The 19443-nt window shown below is 32.6% G+C and overlaps 1 protein-coding gene and 1 long non-coding RNA gene across 2 annotated transcripts; both read right to left on the bottom strand.

The window, feature by feature from the left end:
* Positions 1 to 848: 848 nt before the first annotated feature.
* LOC134706128 (uncharacterized) lies at positions 849 to 2453 on the bottom strand. The gene has a single exon (XM_063564836.1). The coding sequence runs from the start codon at positions 2451 to 2453 to the stop codon at positions 849 to 851; it is 1605 nt and encodes a 534-aa protein (XP_063420906.1).
* A 12660-nt stretch (positions 2454 to 15113) lies between these two features.
* LOC134708442 (uncharacterized) lies at positions 15114 to 18186 on the bottom strand. The gene is made up of 2 exons (XR_010105841.1): positions 17511 to 18186; positions 15114 to 15914 (listed from the first exon to the last, which is right to left on the bottom strand). It is a non-coding gene; the product is annotated as an uncharacterized LOC134708442 (long non-coding RNA).
* Positions 18187 to 19443: the final 1257 nt, after the last annotated feature.

Raw genomic sequence — 19443 nt, forward strand, 5'->3', positions numbered from 1 at the left:
AAAAAAGATTAGTACAATTGCTAATGAGAAATTTCTCTACAACAGACCAAATGACAACTATTGTCACTGGAGGGCGTTAAATAATGAACACAGCCATAGGTTAATTTTCCCTGCTTGAATAGTTTTACCTTAATTATTGTAGGGCCCTTTATATATAGCTTGATGTTCGGTTTGGGTCAAGGCTCTGAAATGAAGGTTGTAATTTGACATAAACTAATTTTATTGTTAACATTTACTACATTTTTTACATTGTGACTTTGTTGTTATGTTGTCTCATTGGCACTTATACCACATCTTCTTATCTAAATGTATTGACAATAGGTCATTTCTTAAATAATGTCTTTCACCGGAAAAGATCGTCAATTTCGAACGCCTTTATGACATCATTTACCAGATAGAAGGCCCGCCTGTATCCCTGCTCCTTTAATAGTTTCCAGCAATTTCATAATCCTCATTTTGTAGGGTAGTATATAAATAATTAATGTTCCGTGAGTACATAACCGTTATTGCTGTTTGACTGAGGGTGGGTGACCATTCTTTCAGATTTTAATTTCCCTAATATTTTGTGCAGTATAAATTAAAACATTTTCAGCCGTTTGCTCAACATGTGTTGAAAATTTATAAGCAATAAAATTGAGAATGGAAACATGTTTGTCACGTGGTGGTGGATGTCACATGACAAATTCGTCTGAAAACCGTATCCCGGAACTAGCCTATTGATTCAGATAAATTGGGCATAGGAAGGTATTTATTTGAAACCTGTTTCGATTGTTGATGTCATTAAATTTGATTTTAATGGAACAATTGGCTTTCATAAACTTTTGATAAAATCGACCGATAATGACATTTTACGGTTGAATTTTACAGAAGCAAAGTTTTTTAAGGTGATTTTGCTTAATACAGTGTGACTGATCACCGTACTTATTAATTCGACTGACATCGCCTACTAAGTCATATGTTTTTCTTTTCTCGTCAAACCGTAACGTCCCTTCAATAATAGCATCTCCTGGCTTTGTTTGTATGGTTATCTGGTAATCAATATAAGACTTAGTGAGATCGCCATATTTATACGTCTTTCCGTATTGCCGCACTTTGTCAGATGGTATTACAAGCAGAGCATATTTTATGAATTTCAAGTACAATTTTTCGCAAACGTCAAAAACATGCCTTAAATTCTGATTAATCTTGGATACAAAAGCATGACCAATTTGGATAATTGTCTTATTTTGAGTATCTAATGTTTTAAGTTTAGAACAAGTACACCAATGAGGTAGGATACCAGCTTCATGACAAGTTCTGTTTTCGGGAATTTCATGAAGTAAGCTCATTGATCTTTGCTTTGTCACTTGCTTTTGCTCAAATCCATTGAAATCTAAAATATGTTCTAATGTGGCAAAGATATCGAAAGGAGTTGTAAGTCTTCTTGCATTGATCTGCAAATTTCTGTGAACTTCTGGATACTTTTTAATGAACCATGAAGGGAATACAATCAGCATAAAAGGAAGACGTTCTTCCAATTTTCCAGCAAATGTTTCCCTAAAACGACCAAAACGCATTCCATGATCACTGAAAAAGAACACAACTGTGTTTTTTAAGATATCATTTTCAAACAAGTCTTTGAAAAACTTAAGGTAAATTTTATCAGCTTTATATGTTTCGTGGAGATGATCATGTGTGAGCCTTGAAAAAAATGTGAAGGAAAAATGCTGCTTAGACTGAAACATTGTAGCAAAACTCTTTAAATAGTCTAGAACTATATCAGTTTCTGTTCTCCCATGTACACAATAGTGATTGGAATTCCAAACCTTTTTATTTTGTTCCATAGCAACACTTAAAGGCCTATTGAAGTAATCTCCTGGAGGTCTTTGAAATCCAACTTTGTTACAATCAAAGATTGCTATATCAGGATGATCTTCGGCATGGAATGTTCTATACCCCTTTGCTGAATAATTGTTCCATATGAAATTATAGTTGTCCATTGGCGCCAATCGTAATGATTCTTTCCGTGGTAGTTCATTTACATATTTTCCTGCTGTCATCGAAACTATATTTGGAAAAGTGTTATCAGCAACTTTATTATAGCCAAGTAAATCTATGGCGTTGTGTGTGTTTACTAGATATTTCCAAGTTTCCTTCATATAGCGTAGCATATTATTTCTAGCTATTGAATCAATACCCAGCATCAAAACATTTAACTGCTCTTGTCGTGTGTTTGCAAACTTTATGGCATTTTTTTCACATCGATCCTCAACATCTGCTTTTAAATGAACAAAAGAGAAGAAATTTACATACACCTCTAGACCATCTCCAGTGTAACATTTAACACGAATGAATTCATTTGATATATCAATACGATCTACGAATTCTTTACTTTCGTTTTTAAACATAAAAAAATTGTGGTGACGCTTTTTATTATATGGCCTCCAAATGACATCATATTTGCAGTATTTCATTCTATTTTTCAGTTGCGAGTTATTAACAGCTTTCCAATTTACGAATATAGTATTTCCATTCGAGTATACGACATCATTGATGACGGCACACTTCATGTGTTTCACTGATTTATCAAGCGGATCTATATACGGAATTTTGCAAGCTGAAGTATCTACTAAAAAGGGGCCACTAGTATTTTTAAAGTCAGTTATAGTAGGTAGACGTTCGTTTGATTCTAGAACCTTGTATTGGTTTGACTGAAAGTGCTGGTAATATGCATAATAAACTGATATGAAAATTAAAAGTTTAAACATTAAAGAAAGGAAAATGCGTTGGTTCCTCATGTTCTGATTACTACTGACGTTTTCAATGTATTAATAACATATTGTATTGATATATTTCTCACAACTGAGTATTTCTTCTTTGAAAATGCATGCGTTAATTACGTGATTGATTCAGTGTAAGCAGTTTGAGCATCCAGATTTTTAATCTTACCTGGAAAATAAAAAATATGTTTAATTTTTTTTTAAGAAAAGTCATAAACTATACATATTTTTGGAGACGCCGGATCCGTGTTACGTTTACGAAATACTCATAAATGGCGCGCAAATCAAAACAGTCGGAAGATCAAATAAATATAAAGTAGTAGAGAATTAAAATTTGAAAATAAATAAAACAAATGTTCAAAATACAGCAAATGCCACTTATTATTATAGGAATCCCAATTATAAATGTTTTGAATAATTAAAAAATAAATAATCCATAAATTTACAGAAATATTATCCGATCAAAAACATTTCATAATGTTCACGTCAACAACAAATTGCTGCTACCTTCTGGTCTAATCAAATTATCCCACGTTTTATTTAATCATTTTATTTAATTGTTTACGATTTAATTTTTTAATAGTTATACATTGTATTGAAATAAATAATTCGGTTTTTAGATAAATCATTAAAAAAAAGTTTATTAGTTAAACTTAAACCAATTTGGTTTTCGTTGAAATGTCTATCCAAGAGGGGGAGATCTAAGAATCCATTTCCAGATTTATTGATTTATTGATGATTTTTTTTCCATTAACAATTTAAACTTTTCTAATCGGGTTCAACATATTTTGAACAATATAAATTTGTTGAAATCATTTTGATCACGCTATGTTTAATAACTTTATTTTTTTAACCTGAGGAAAATCATTAAACTGTTAAGGAAGTACACGTTCCATATATAGAGTGTATGGATAGTCAGCCATTTTTGTACTGATATGAATTGTCATTGATATGGTTATATTTATAAATTTACTGCCTACAAATTTTATAATTTTTCGAAATACTGAGGCTTTTCTACCTCAGGCATAGATTACCTAAGATGTATTTGGCAAAACGTTTAGGAGTTTTGGTTCTCAATGCTCTTCAAATTCGAACTTTATTTGGCCTTTTTAAATTTTTTGGATTTGAGCGTCACTGATGAGTCTTTTGTAAACAAAACGCGCGTCTGGCGTATATACTTAATTTAGTCTTGGTATCTATGATGAGTTTATTTATATGCCAGAGGGGGAAAATGGTTATACACATGTAGATGCCAGATCCTCGAATGTCAGAGTAATTGATTATGTTCTTTCATTTACAATCCAAACTTTTCTAATTGTGTTTCATTTATATATCCTCCAGATAGAAAAAAGAACCAACAGACACGGCTTCTAAACACCATTTTTAGACTTAAACCTCGAACTTATCATAAACGGTCATCTCAATGTACAAGACTCTCTGGCAAAAGAGACGATTTTAATTTTGAAATTACCAATTCCACCCCTTAATCTAAGTAGCAACATACCAACTTTACCTGCATATTGGATATTTATTTTTCAAATTGTTCGTTATTCAAGTGTTTCATCTGTGTCTGAACAGAAAGTTGATGAACCATCGTAATTAATTTAAACATACTGTATTGATTTTCGTTCAATCCTCATACACTAGAAGCCCGATTTCAGTCTGAAACGGCCATTTTGGTCTGATCACATCTTGATTGACTGGATTTACCGCTAGAGAAATTCGTCCAGATATTTCAGATCGTTTAGTCGCCGTTCAGATCGATAGCCTCATCAGGTAAATCAGTTCGTTAAGGCGTATCAAGACGGAAAAGACTGAATCGTCTAGCGGGTTGTTTAGACCCGTTAAGACCGTGTCAGACCAAAACAGACCATTGATACAAAATTACGTTCAACATGTTCAGACCCTGTTTAGATCCGTTTAGTATACCGGTTTGATAACACGAGTTGCGCCCCTTCTACTCGATAATGCATTTTAGATTAATTTGTATATATGGTTTTTTTTTATATTAGGATTTGTTTGAAGTATTATTTTGATTAATTACAAAGAAAAATTAAATCTTCTGTTGATTCTTTATTTCTTTTCTTGTTTTGTCGAGGAACTAATAAATTATTCGTCTATATATGTTGTTTATTTTTTAATAAATGTTAGTTTATATAAATGTATATTGGTTATTAAATGCAAGGACGTATGTTAATTGTATACACACCAGAATGTATGCCATAAACCTTAAAATGTTGTGAACACCGGTGAAAATGTTTTTCGTATTTGAAGATTAGTAACGGAAAATCCTAAACGTAACCTAAAAAAGTTAAGGATCCACAGAAATGCACCGGAGGCAAATTAACACATGCATATTTTGGTTTTATGTATGACATTTGCTTTAATTCGTTTTCTGTTGATATATGTCCTAGTTAACCGTTGAAGCTGTTGCTTTTTGTTTGCATTTGTATTAATTTAGTGAGATTTACTCTATTTAAGTTGGAAAAAAATATTCCCGACATCCGGAAATTCGAAAAAAGACTTCTCGGATCCCGAAACCTGATCATCATACTGCATTCATTCAGTCTCTGTCGGGACAGTGTTAAAGTATCACCGTATAATATGCATTTTCTAATCCATATGATAGGTATACTGTACTTAGTATACATATGGCGTTAACTTAAACAAGTATACATATGGCGTTAACTTAAACAAAATCTATTTTAGTTAAAATGGTTGAGTTCGATGGCACGTGCTAGAAATCAACCGGGTCAACAGGTAACAAAATCAATGATCCGTAACGTAAGAAAGTACATGCCTATTATATATTACAATTACTCTCATCATCATTCTTAATAGAAAGGTGCCGTAGGGCTAAACGTTAATAAAGAATTAATGAATTTGTGTATACACGTATTAGTGATGTCTGATCGTCAGTTTTTAATATACATGCTTATGTTTTCAAGATTTTAAATTGAGCAAAAAAACATGAACTGTTCGGAAGTTTGTTAAGTATTCAAAAGAAACTTTTCGCTTCTCTACTTATATAGTTTACAGAGTATTCCTTTAAATTATGTCAGTTAAATAAAGTAGTGTGTATTTGTATTCTATTTATTTTGCTAATTGTATCATTATAATATTCATTTTGTATTTCACTACTATATATACTTTAAGTTGTAGTGTGATTGATTGTTGGTTGTTAAAAGTCCAGTGGCAAATATTTCATGCATTTTCAGGACCAGCTGTAAGTTGAAGACATATATGGAACTCACCGGTGTAGTTTTCGCGTGTTATCATAGATAAAAGAATAATTAATTTCTAAAATATCGAAACATAAAGGAGGCAAGGCGCATGGAATACCCGCACTTATCAGTTCTTTTCTCTGTTTTGTCTTAAAAAAATAATGTTATTTTTTTTTTTTTTTATAGTTATGTTTATATAATTCACGATAACTGCGGTGTATACGTGCTGTCAGACGAAAGATAAATATGTGCCCTTTAAATGTTTTTTTTTACCATGGATCGCTTGCTTTCGTCGTATTGAATGGAAGCTGCGCTCAAAGTACTAATTCTTTGGCGTATAACGACCAACCATGATGTGAACAATCTTCTAAAAATTAATTTTGAAATGTCTGACATTGTAAAGTTCGTCTACAGTAAAACTTGTAAAATGCATTTTTTTGTACAAAAAACACTTCATTTTGTTATAAAAATTTTAGTTCGAAAAAAACTTTTTTTTCATACATTTTTTGTTCGATTTAAAGCCAATGTTATCATTAACTACGTTTCAATATTATTTTACAAATATTTTATCATATTCCATCCAAAATAAGAGACTAAGTTATAGTTATTGACCAAGCAAGTCGGTATATGGGATTTAATCTGCACAGCACGAGATGACACAATAACCCGAACGACGTAGGAGTTCGGGTTATTGGGTCATCTCGTGCTGTGCAGATTAAATTCCATATACCGATTTGATTGGCCAATAACTGTTTTAACACATGACGCAATCAATTTACGTGAACGTTTTAGAAATGTTGACGTCATTCCGCAATCCACGGATCCTAGGAAAATTTCTTGTAGGGTAAAGCAAGGCGAAAATACGACTTTGGTAAGTTTAAAATTTATATTTTTTTTTCATATTTAGACTCATTCTAAAATTGGGATTTAATGGTATATTTTTTTACATCGATTCCCCATTTTCATGTAATTGGTGACGATTAAGACTTTCACAAACTGTGTTCTTTCGGTGTATGAATAAAAAAAAAACATAACTGCAAGGGTTATTGAGTTTAAATCAGAATAATTGCTTTTGAATTTCTCAATGATATGCTTAGAGAGAAAAAGAAACGAGGAAGATATTATATTACCTAAATTTAAAATGTATAATAAACAGAAAATACGTTTCTCTTTCAAAACCTTTTACTCCCCGCAACCCCGTCCCCCCCCCCCCCTTCCCCCCATTCTCTTTTTATCTTCTGTATTGCTTTTTAAGACACGTCAGTCTAAATGAAGTCTGATTGATCTCCAGCTAATCCCCCTGTTTTAAAACAAACTGAAATATGGTCCTCCTTAAATTCGATCCAAAAATAGTTCCTTTATATTCGGATATTCAAAAAGTCGTTATAAATTCCATTGAGTCTGAAACTAATCAAATCAGATTGATTTATTTATATTCGGATATTCTTATATACAATTCTTTTTGGGCAGAAATTAACAAAAATTGTTTTAACTTTCTTTTTTACTTTAAAACACTGATATAGATTTACGTTGTACACAAAATATAATAAAATAGTTTATGTCCCAGCTTTAAGATAAAAAAAAATTGAAGGAATGAGAAACATTTCTTTTTCCTATTTTGAAACTACGATGTTTGCACGAAGTTTATCTTTGTCGTAATTTCAAGGCAGATGGCAGACTCAGGGGTGGGGGCGAACAGGTCGTTAACCCTTGGATTTGACAAAGTATCGTGTTTTAGCTTCAAAACGTCAATATTGTCTTTAGTCTCGCTACACTCGGGGATTTTTTTTTAATTTGATAGAATAACGCCCCTTTCAAAATCCAAGAACCGCCCCTTAAGGTGGTACCTAACACCTGAACTAAAATTAATTTGGCTCGTTTAATTTTCTTAAAATTTTGACAAAGTATTTACTTTGACCCTCTGACAAAAATATAAAAAAAATCAAAAATATTGAACCAACCGTTTAATCAGAAAAATTACACTGGTTATATAGCAGTTTGACAAACACTTATTTTGATCATTGAGAAGCTTAATATTCCCTTAAGAACACAACGTCATTAAAACGTTCTGTTGATTTTACAGAGTTATCTCCCTGTAGTGTTAGGTACCACCTTAAGGTAAAAATAGATTTGAACTGTGCAGTTATCTGAGGTAGTTAATGCACACCTTAGCTCTGCATTATCCAGATTATACCACAGTAAGAACAAAGAGATTTTACTCTTGCCATGTGTTAATTTTTCATGTTTTAAAAAAATAAGGTGTTGCAATACTTTTTTCCATGTGTATATATGTTTCTGCATGGGTGATTTGTACAGTTATATAAATACAGATTTAATGTTTTTACAAAATGCATTCATTTACACGTAATGAACGAATTTGGTAATTGTCATTGTTTGTCGGGAATACACGTACTTGTAATAATTATCCATTCATTTGACTGTTTTTCCCCTAGGGCTAATCATAACCTATGCCATATGGCATGGAGAGATTAATAGAATAGTTTGAAAGGGTTTAAGCTATTATTTCGGGCGATATCTATTTGTGCCAAAAAGTAACTCATTTGCGCCACAACTTAATTGCGCCAATACTTCTTTGGCGCCACTTAATTTTCAAAACTATAGGTATCATTTGCGCCAATAAAATAATCATCTAATTGCGCCATTTTTTTTTTTATTTATATAAAATAACTAAATGATTGACTTCCCTCCTTCTTTATCCACGCTCGGGATCGGCAGTTTACCGACTGGCGGAGTTAAAGTCATTTTAATAACAAAAAGTATGCTGAATTAAAACGTTCACTTGTATAAATATACACGTTACACCTTAAAATGTCTCTGTACATCATTGAACTAAAGGCTGGTATTTGTAGTTGAGAATAGACACATATATAATGTCCTATCTTGAAGCCATGCATGTATAGTATAAAGTTGTTTGAAATGTTTTGGACAAATTTTATAGATACCAGCAAAAACTTCCTCTGAAATTGTACACAGAAACTTTAAATTTTAAATTAGCTTTGCATCCTAATAAAATGATCCCGCTTTCTGGATCGTTACACAATACAAAGTCATCATCTTTGTTTGTAACAACACCAATAGCATCCACTATTCAGTGAAATTCGGCTGGAATTTAAGTTGAGCCGGTGAAGTTTTCTTCTCTCTATATACATTTACTGACGCACATATTTTAAATCTTTCTTTTCTTAGTTTTCTTCTTCAATTTTGAAGAGCTCTGGATTTATTATTTTTTTAAGGTAGCTCTGACAACATACCATTTGCTTTTCTTTTGCTATAGGTAAAAAAATATTTACAGGTAAATATGGCGCAATTTCATTTAATTAATTGGTAAAAAATAAAGGTTCCGTCGTCAGCATTCACGCCGACTAATTCAGCATGTAGGTTCAGTCTGTGGTTAAAGTTTTGTTTTACATCAAAATCGTTGTCAAACATAATGGAATTTCGGGAAATTGGGACATTGGCTTCTTTATGTCCAACACACAGTATCCAGGGGAAAATTTTGCATATATTTATTTTCATTTTTCCGTATTTTACTACTAGAAGGACTTCGTTTTTCCTGAACAGTTAATTTCATGTTTTGTCTGAGGTTAAAGATTTTTGTGCAGCCATCAATAACCGGTTTGTTTAACCGTACAGTTGCAAGTTAAATGCATATATCCATGCAGGTCAAGATCATGATAATGATAAATGAATGTTGAAACTATTTTGTTCTACATGGCGCTGGACTTTCACTCGTTTGTTCAAAATGCAACAGTCAGACTGAGAGCATGTATATATCTTATAAGTGGGTGTGGCTTTTTTCCACCTATTTTCAAACTTGAAAGGAGACCTCTTTCAGCGACACGAGTCTAGAACATGTACATGTGGCAGTTGCAAGTAATAGCTATATAAATATAAAAGAGAAGATGTGGTATGATTGCGAATGAGACAACTGTCCAAAAGAAACCAAAATTACACAGACATTAACAACTTTATGTCACCGTACGGCCGTCAACAATGAGCAAAGCCCATACCGCATAGTCCGCTATAAAATGCATTTCAAAGATACTATAATTAGAATGAAAGGTTATAGAGTATAATAAACGTACTTACAAAATATGTCATCTTGTAGAATGTGATTTCACAAATATATTATTTTCAAATTCGCAGTCCAAGTCAACGTAAAATCAGTTACACACATTTTTCATGCTATAAATCCATTTCAACAATATCATTTCAAACACACACTAGCTTGCCTTTTCATTAATTCAAATAATACAAATTCAGCTAAATTTTGTTTATTCCCATCAACAGAGAAATCTCACACTTATCCTAGACGTTAATAATACTCATGCACTTCAATTTTATTAAACAATTTATTGATACGGATGACAACACTTTAAAAATACGGTTACATCAGGGTGTAAAAAAAAGTGAATTTGTTTTAATTTGAATTCAAAGATAGATTAAACGGTAGCTTTAATAGTGAAATGTACTATTTTTTTAAGACTCGCCTAAATGTATGTTGGATAGATGTATTTGACCCCAACAATTTTATTAAGATCATGCTGTAAATTATATTTATAAAACCATTCATTTGTAAATACCGCATATATCTGCTCACTGTTTGAATATAGAAACTTGTCGATTTTATAATATTGAGACATATCCGAGATTTTGTATTATGTGTGATAAACAAGTAATTGAAGATGAATATCATTTTATTTTAGTATGTGAAAAGTAATGAACTTCGAAAGAAATTTATCAAACCATATTGTTGGAGGAAACCGTTGAGTCATAAACTTATAAGACGATCAATGCATTTGAACGGGGACATATAGTTGGAACTCGCCCCTTTTTTTTGTGTGATCGGTTGGGACCCCAATACAGGCTCATAGTATTTTGAAGCATTTTTGAAGTAATCAAATATAATAAACCAGAGACATATATAACTTGTAATTTATGTCTCTAAATGGACGAATGATAATTTTTACGAAAAGAAAGAAAAAGCAAGTCTATCCGAAAGGTGATTGTCTATTTGATATTTAAAAGGAAAATGTATAACTATAGTGTGTTCATTGTAAACTTAAACCATAATGCATAGAATTGTCTCTGCATGTTTATAACAGTCACAAGTCACTTCTAGAATTAAAGGTCAGCGATCGATTAAAAATTCGTGCAATTATATTTTGTCAAAATTTTCCAGAACACGTTAAATTTAATATCAGAGCCATATAATACATGTTTTATATCTTTGACTATTATGCTAGTAGACTAGTATAGTTTTCTCAGGTTATATTCTCCGTTGATATGTATCTTTCCTTTAAAGTCTTGTTTTTTTCTCTCTAACACTTTAGAATAGTATATACGGGACAACTTCCGAAAATAATCTTTCAAAATGCAAATTTAAAACTTGTATGTCAAATAATTTGACCAAAAAATTCTACAATAAACATTGGTCACGCTCGACAGATTTCGATATGAGACAGTCACACGTGCCGTTACAATAGCCAGTGTACACGCATCAGCGCACACATGTATGTCAAATAGGTCTGATTGGAGGAATGTTTCCGAAAACACGCCTACCTCAAACTAATACCCAATCAAACGCCTTTACCAGAAACATAAATAATACTTGGAGATTTGGTTGCGTATTATATTCTTTTATTATTTTATTATTTACTTAATCTTAAATTTTTTACTTTTTTTATTCATTTATTTATCCAAATTTTTGCTTTTAAATTTTTGTTTTTATTAAACTTTCTTATTATTCTAAATTATTTAAATTACCACATGGTAAACATATTAAATTATTTAATGCCCAAAAAGGCGCAAGCCAGGGCCGACCGTGCAAGGGCTGTATAGCCAGTCAAGGTCGTTAAAAACTTCCATTTGTTGGTTGCGTATTCAACATTTGAAAAAGTTTATAACACTCTTTAATTCGAGCTAAGAAGCAAAGAATATGCCCGAAATGCAAGTTTCCCAATAAATTTCAGCTATCTAGTGATGAAAATAAATTAAAAAAAAAAATACAAATTAAAAGTTTTTCGAGTTATATAACTATAAGTCTTTTATCTGGCAAGAACAGCCCAATTTAGCGGACAAGCAGTCAAGTTATTCTTTTTGCTGTTACTGAATATATCAAGAAAGAAAATAAATCCCGATATTAATTTGAAACTTTGTTACTGAATACTTTTCCAAGAAAATATTCACATCTCTTGGTAACATGCATGTCGGAACAGAAAATTCTCTTGGGACGTCCAGTAGCATATATATAACGTGCATGTTGGAACAGAAAATTTGGCATACAGTACTTCAGAACGATGTTTACATTATAATACATTATACCCAACAATTGTGATGACGAATTTCTTCCTTTGTTCGAGAACAATTTTATTTAAATAGAAATCTGTGATTTTACTTTGACCATTACTTCGACGAACCAGAGCAGGTTAAATATCGACCTGTTTTTAATTCAAATTGGTTCTCTTCTTCTTCTTTTGGTATACAATAGTCCATCGACATCCCATGATAACATGCTCAGTGGCGGATCCAGGAATTTTCGTAAGTGATGGCCCACTGACTGACCTAAGAGACAAACAAATGGAAGTTTTTAACGACCTTGACTGGCTATACAGCCCTTGCACGATCGGTTGACCTAAGAGAGGGACCGCTCCAGTCACGGTTCAGTGATTCCCTATATAAGCAACCAATTTTTTTCCCAAAAAGGGAGGGGGCAAATTGCATGTTTATTTATGTTTAATTGTCATTTTGCTTATTTTCTTTGGTTACATCTTCTGACATCAGACTCGGAATTTTTCTTGAATTGAATGAATTTTAAATGTACGTATTGTTATGCGTTTACTTTACTACATTGGCTAGAGGTATAGGAGGAGGGTTGAGATCTCATAAACATGTTTAACCCCGCCGCATTTTTTGCGCCTGTCCCAAGTCAGAAGCCTCTGGTCTTTGTTAGTCTTGTATTATTAAATTTTAGTTTCTTGTGTACAATTTGGAAATTAGTATGGTGTTCATTATCACTGAACTTGTATATATTTGTTTAGGGGCCAGCTAAAGGACACCTCCAGGAGCGGGAATTTCTCGTTACATTGCATTGAAGACCTGTTGGTGACCTTCCGCTTCCTCTTCGATACATTCCCCATTTCCATTCTCAATTTTATTTCTTTCTTATGTTCAATGTAAAAATGTATATAATTTTAAATTGCAACTATCTATAGTTCCGTAACTTTCTATCAAGGCGTATAAAAGAATGGTCGTTAAGTGCGTATATATATATTTTTGTTAAATCAATTTTTCTTGTATGTTTCAAACTGGCCTTCACTTTTGACAACGAGTACTTACATTTCCCCAAATTTACCATTGGAAAAAATGTGTAAGCAAATTTTTATTTTATCAAATCTCTTTTTTGGAATTATTTAAATTTTTATGAATAATATTCTTTACACCAGAAATGTTATTTATAAACAGTAATGACTAGTGTATCACTATCGGACACGCAGGACAGAGATGTATATAATCAAATGATTACCTATGCACCTGAAAGTTTAAAATGGAAAGATTCAAGTTTTCGGTCGTGTACACTGACAGAAGTGAAATAATGCATGAACTTGCAAGTCCGACAGGAAATCGCTTGAATACCTGGAGGTGTCACCTGCCAATACATCTGGGAGTAATACCTTTAGCCATGCTGGTGATCAGACAGGTGAAGGTCTGAATTTATTTAAATAAGTTTATTACATAAAAGAATTATGCATTAGATTTTTGAAAACAATTTTCACGGAACGTCAGGGTAATACTTGTACAAGACATTAGTTAATTTTATTTACTTTACATTAAAGTAAATAAACCCAAGTCAGGAGCCTGTTATTAAGTGGTTGTCGTTTGTTTTTGTGTTACATCAAGGATTTGTATAGTGAGACACTATACAAATCCTTGGTTACATATTTGTTTTTGTTCATATATTTTCATAAATAAGGCCGTCAGTTTTCTCGTTTGAATCGTTTTACTTTTTCTTATCGGGGCCTTTTATAGCTGACTAGGCGGTATGGGCTTTGCTCATTGTTGAAAGCTGTACGGTGACCTATAATTGTTAATGTTTGTGTCATTTTGGTCTTTTGTGGAGAGTTGTCTCATTGGCAATCATACCACATCTTCTTTTTTATATTTAAATAGTCTCCCCTTAATTTTTTGTTTGTAGTGTTTTTGTTGATTGCTGTTAATCACATATTTGTTTGTCATCACTGTTGGGTTCTCGTCTGAATTTTTTACATTAACTCTGTTAGAAGCCTAGCTCTTTCCAAGCAGAGCCATTTATAGGGTGCTCATCATGAAGTTTAAGTTTTTGGTCTTTGCTGAAGGGTGTGCAGTGACCTATTATATAGTGACTAAAAAGAAAATCACTTGGTCTACATGGTTTATAGTTTAAGTAATGCAAGTCGTCTCATCAAAATTCATACCCAGTGGTGGATCCAGGGGGAGGGTTCAGGGGGTTGGAACCCCCCTTTTTTGGACGATCATGGAATGGGGACATATAGTTGGAACCCCCCCTTTTGTCTTGGGTTGGGAACCCCCCCTTTTTTAAATGGCTGGATTCACCCCTGATACCATATCTCCTTAGGCAAAACAAAAATTATGTTTGTTTCCAACATGTTACAGCTTCTGAGAAACAATTCAAACATTGATGACCTTCTGCTGTTGTCTGCTCTGTAGTCAGGTTGTTGTCTTATTGGCACATTCCCCATTTCCAGTCTCTAATTTCATTACGAAGTATCTGAGAAACAAACCTAACCATGTTAACATTGTATTAAACTGAAATAACCTAAATCACTTAGATTATCCATGAAATAAAATTAAGGTCAGGTCAACCTAACCTGATAGACAAGTAGACCTTGCAAGATACTCATATACAATAAAATGTATCCAATTACATGTAATAAAATGTAACAGTATATTTTACACTCATTCCTTGAACCAGCTCTTTTAGCTTTTATAAATGTAAAGCTCTATTAAAAATAGCTTACATCATCACCCCAAGACTGAAATACATATTTCTTGCATATATACAACCAACTTTCATGACTTTCATGTAAGGCGAGACAAAATAAATTGATACTTTGAAGTACATGTATTGTTTAATATGTTCGACTACTACATGTACTAGTATAAAATGCCAGTTTCAGAATGAACAGTAATTTAGAAGATTGTCACCATACATGTAGATTCATTCAGACTATTTGAACTACAAATGTATACAGCAAGCTGTCATTTGACTCTAAGTGCAACCAACAACCGTGCCAGGGCTGTAAAGCTTGTCTAGGTTGGTGAAACTTCCATAATCATGCATATATGACACTAACCAATTGTGACGGACCGTGACAGACCCTCACGAAAGGTCAAAAAGGTTTAACACTCCCAGCTGGTGGTACATGAAGCCAACAGTAGCAACGCCAGCACAGAAATTCTTATTATATCCAAATTCTTATTTTAAATGTATAATTATCCAAGGTGAATTCAGATATATATGATCATGATGATGCACTTGTAGTATTGACAATGATCATGATGATTGTAAGATAATCACTGAAACTATGAATTTTCATTATTCCAATTTCCTACTTTTTTTCCTATGAATTTCAAGTTTGCTATTTGTTCAATTCACAATTTCCTTTTTGTCCAATCAGAACATCCCATCAACATCATGGCATAATGCTGTTAGCTTTATCAACGTTATTTCCAATTGCAATAAGTAACTCAAAATTATGAATGAATCCACCGTTTCGCAATTTACAGCTACAGAGGTGAGGTACCGTATGAGAGTAATTTAGTGACACTATATATTTCCTATGTATATATGATATATATGCCCTTTCATAATCTTGCTGGGAATCATGCTCAAACCAATGTGATATCTTATCTACAAAAAAAATTTACATTAAGAATTAAGTGTTTATAACTTGTATTACATGCGACTTCTATAACATGTATAAAATTAAATAAGTCAATAGCATTAATACTATTTTATATACTACTGTCAATTCAGAAATTAATGTGAGGTTTTTATTATTGCGAAAAATGCGACTGAGTTGTAAACGCAATAACTTAAACGCACATTTTGTGATATTTTATATGAATTAAACAGGATTTTTCACAAAATCGTAAAAATTAAAATCGCATTTAAGTCTAAAATGAAAAATTCGCAATAATTTGCAAGCAATAATTTCTGAATTTACAGTAACTACATGTATTTGATTTGTGATATTTGTAGTAATAATAATTCAACAAATTCTTTTAATAATACTTTTTTATTAGAAAAAAAAATAGAATTTGTAGAATATTACTACATACATGACAAAGCAATGGTATGCATAGATTATAACATGCTATATTTAAGTTCTACAAAATTTAGAGCAAAACAAATCATTGATAACAATTCAGGGGAGAGTCCAGCCATTTTAAAAACCAGGACAAAGGGGGGTTCCAATTACATGTCCCAATTCAAATGCATTGATCCTCAAAAACAGAAAGGGTTCCAACCCCTGGAACCCCCCTCTGGATCCGCGCCTGCAATTTAATGAAACATGCCTGTAAAATTATCTTAAATTTCTTATCACAAAAGTGTAAAAAATTGTCGTTAAGGACGCAATGCTGTCACATCATTTGGAATCAGGGCACAATATCAATATACTCTTTTTTTTGCCCCCGGCAATTTAGAGGTTATTGCATATGCAAACCCAAGCCTTGAAGGTATTCATAACAAATATGTGATAAATTATAATTATTGTACATCACCCACCAGTGGCTATATAAATAGGTGCATCATCATTGTAACATACATGTGAAGATTGGTTGGTTATGAGTTATAAAAAATCCAGTGACAGATATTTCATGCAAATTTTAGGACGTGACAATTATCAATACATTATTAAACATACAATAAATATGAATATGTAGGGTTACTCTAGTCCAAATAATTATGACGTTTGGCAAGGCTATTTAAATTTTTTTCTGGGACGCCTTCCTACAACGTCCTAGGAAGGCGTCTCAGAAAAAAAATAAAATAGCCTTGCCAGACGTCATAATTATTTGGACTAGGGTTACTCCATCAGGGGGTTAGGTCTGGTAATAGACCCCCCTCCCCCCTCCCCCCCCCAACCAAACCATTGTGAATACACACAATGGTTTAGGCAATAAACAGGTGTGTATCCAGCCCTTTTTAAAAGGGAGGATTTAAACCATAGTTTATATGTACCTTTTTCAAATCATGCATTGATCTTCCAAAAAGGGGGGGGGGGGGGTCCAATCACAGGAATAATTTTTTTTACAAGCCCAAATTCTTACTTTGCATTTGAACAAGTTACTGTACAAGAATGTGGTGTATTAGATAGTCAATTCATACCTGTATGCACAAATGTAACAAATGTAAACATCTTTCCTTCAAACTCTTGGCCGGATCAATGATTATTCTCATGTCTGATAGGCATGTTTTAAAATGTTATTCATTTCTACTCACCAATTGTAATTTCCAGCTCAGCTTATATTGTGCTGTAGTGTCCATCTACCATCATGGCATGTCAACGAATTTGTGTAAAATAAATTTGCCATTTGAAGATGCCGACATGCGACAAGTAAAGAGGGTACGGTAACGTTAAATCGTTTACGGGCTTATTTTCCGTTTTTAATCAAACTTGTCAGATTTGATTAATTATCGTCAGAAAATGTCCCTAATGGATAGTAATTCAAATTAAACCAGCTTTATTATGCTGTATTCATGTAATATATATAACCTGGTCTTCAAATGTACTTCAGGTACACTGTCCTTTTTCTGCTATAATATTCAAACTTTATCTTTTAACAAAGTCTTCTGGTGTGTAATATTTTTTTTATAAAAGGCTCTCGAATTATAGACTAAGTGAAAAATAAAGATGGAAAGTCAAACGCATGAGTCTGGCAAAAATGAACGGACAATGGCATGACAGTAAACGGAAAACGAGAAAAGACATAGATTCTAGTTATATATATATATATTTTTCCCTGCCTCACTCAAATGCAATTTATATAGCCAACATTAAAAGTTAAATGAATGCATTCATTTACAATATTAAAAAATGTTACATCTTAAATTTAATTAAACATAATTATTAAGATCACGCGTTTTCAAGTGTTCACGCACAGGCACTTGTCTCAGAAAAAAAAATTCCTATATACCTTATTATAATAAGGTATATAGGAAATTTTTTGGCACTTGTCTCAGAAAAAAAAACTAGTGCCTGTGTGTTCACGGCCGACATCCGTAATTATTTAATACGGGTGTAAAAATTATCTATTGCGTCAACATGACAAATTTTTCACCACCCACGACAGTCTGTAATTGCAAAAACATGTATTGTAATCACTTGTAAACCTTTAATATAAAGGTTCAGGTGCTTACATTCAATAAATAAATGTTATTTCGGCAATCTGTTGATTTTTTTTTAGTCATTTCGCGGCGGTTTGTTCAGCAGTATGACTTTGAGCTATTTTTTAAAATATATACAAAACATGTTAAATAGGATGTAGTAAGAATTCAAATTGAATATTTTTTTTATTTAATTAACATGATTAAAGGGACGTGGTAGACTTTCAGTTAACATAAACCGTCTTCTTTCTAACTTTTATTTTATTTTTAAAAGGGGAGCAACCCCTGATAAACAATGGGAAAGTTTCACTCGTTTTGTGTCCAAATGATTAAAATCTGAACACGACTGGACACGGTCTGACAACATCTTGACGTAACTTTGTATCCATGGTCTGTTTTGGTCTGACACGGTCTTAACGGGTCTAAACAACCCGCTTGATGATTCAGTCTTTTCCGTCTTGATACGCCTTAACGAACTGATTTACCTGATGAGGCTATCGATCTGAACGGCGACTAAACGATCTGAAATATCTGGACGAATTTCTCTAGCGGTAAATCCAGTCAATCAAGATGTGATCAGACCAAAATGGCCGTTTCAGACTGAAATCGGGCTTCTAGTGATAGATTAGGGGAGATGTGGTATGAGTGCAAATTAGAGAACTCTCAATCCAAGTCCCAGTTTGTAAAAGAAAAATCATTATAAATCAAAGTACGGACTTCAACATGGAACCTAAGCTAACATCGAACAGTAGCTATCAAGGGCCCCATAAATGACTACAATTCAAACGGCAAAACCAACGGTTTAATTTATATAAAAAACGAAAAAAAAAGAAACACTCATGAACTACATCAACAAATGACAACTACTGAAAACTTGGACAAAAACTGAGGTCTCTAACTTAGGTCAGGTGCAAACATATGCAGCGTGTTTAACGTTTTACTAAGTACCAACCTTCACTCTTACCTGAAACAATAGTGTTACATCGCAAGATAAAAGACACACTATAAAATATCAATGGAAATGGCTTCACTCAATCAATAGACATAT

Source organism: Mytilus trossulus, chromosome 2, assembly GCF_036588685.1.
Source record: "Mytilus trossulus isolate FHL-02 chromosome 2, PNRI_Mtr1.1.1.hap1, whole genome shotgun sequence".
NCBI classification, from domain to species: domain Eukaryota; kingdom Metazoa; phylum Mollusca; class Bivalvia; order Mytilida; family Mytilidae; genus Mytilus; species Mytilus trossulus.

Coding starts and splice junctions, on each gene's coding strand:
- LOC134706128 (XM_063564836.1), bottom strand. CDS start 2,453: ATGAAATACTGCAAATATGATGTCATTTGGAGGCCATATAATAAAAAG.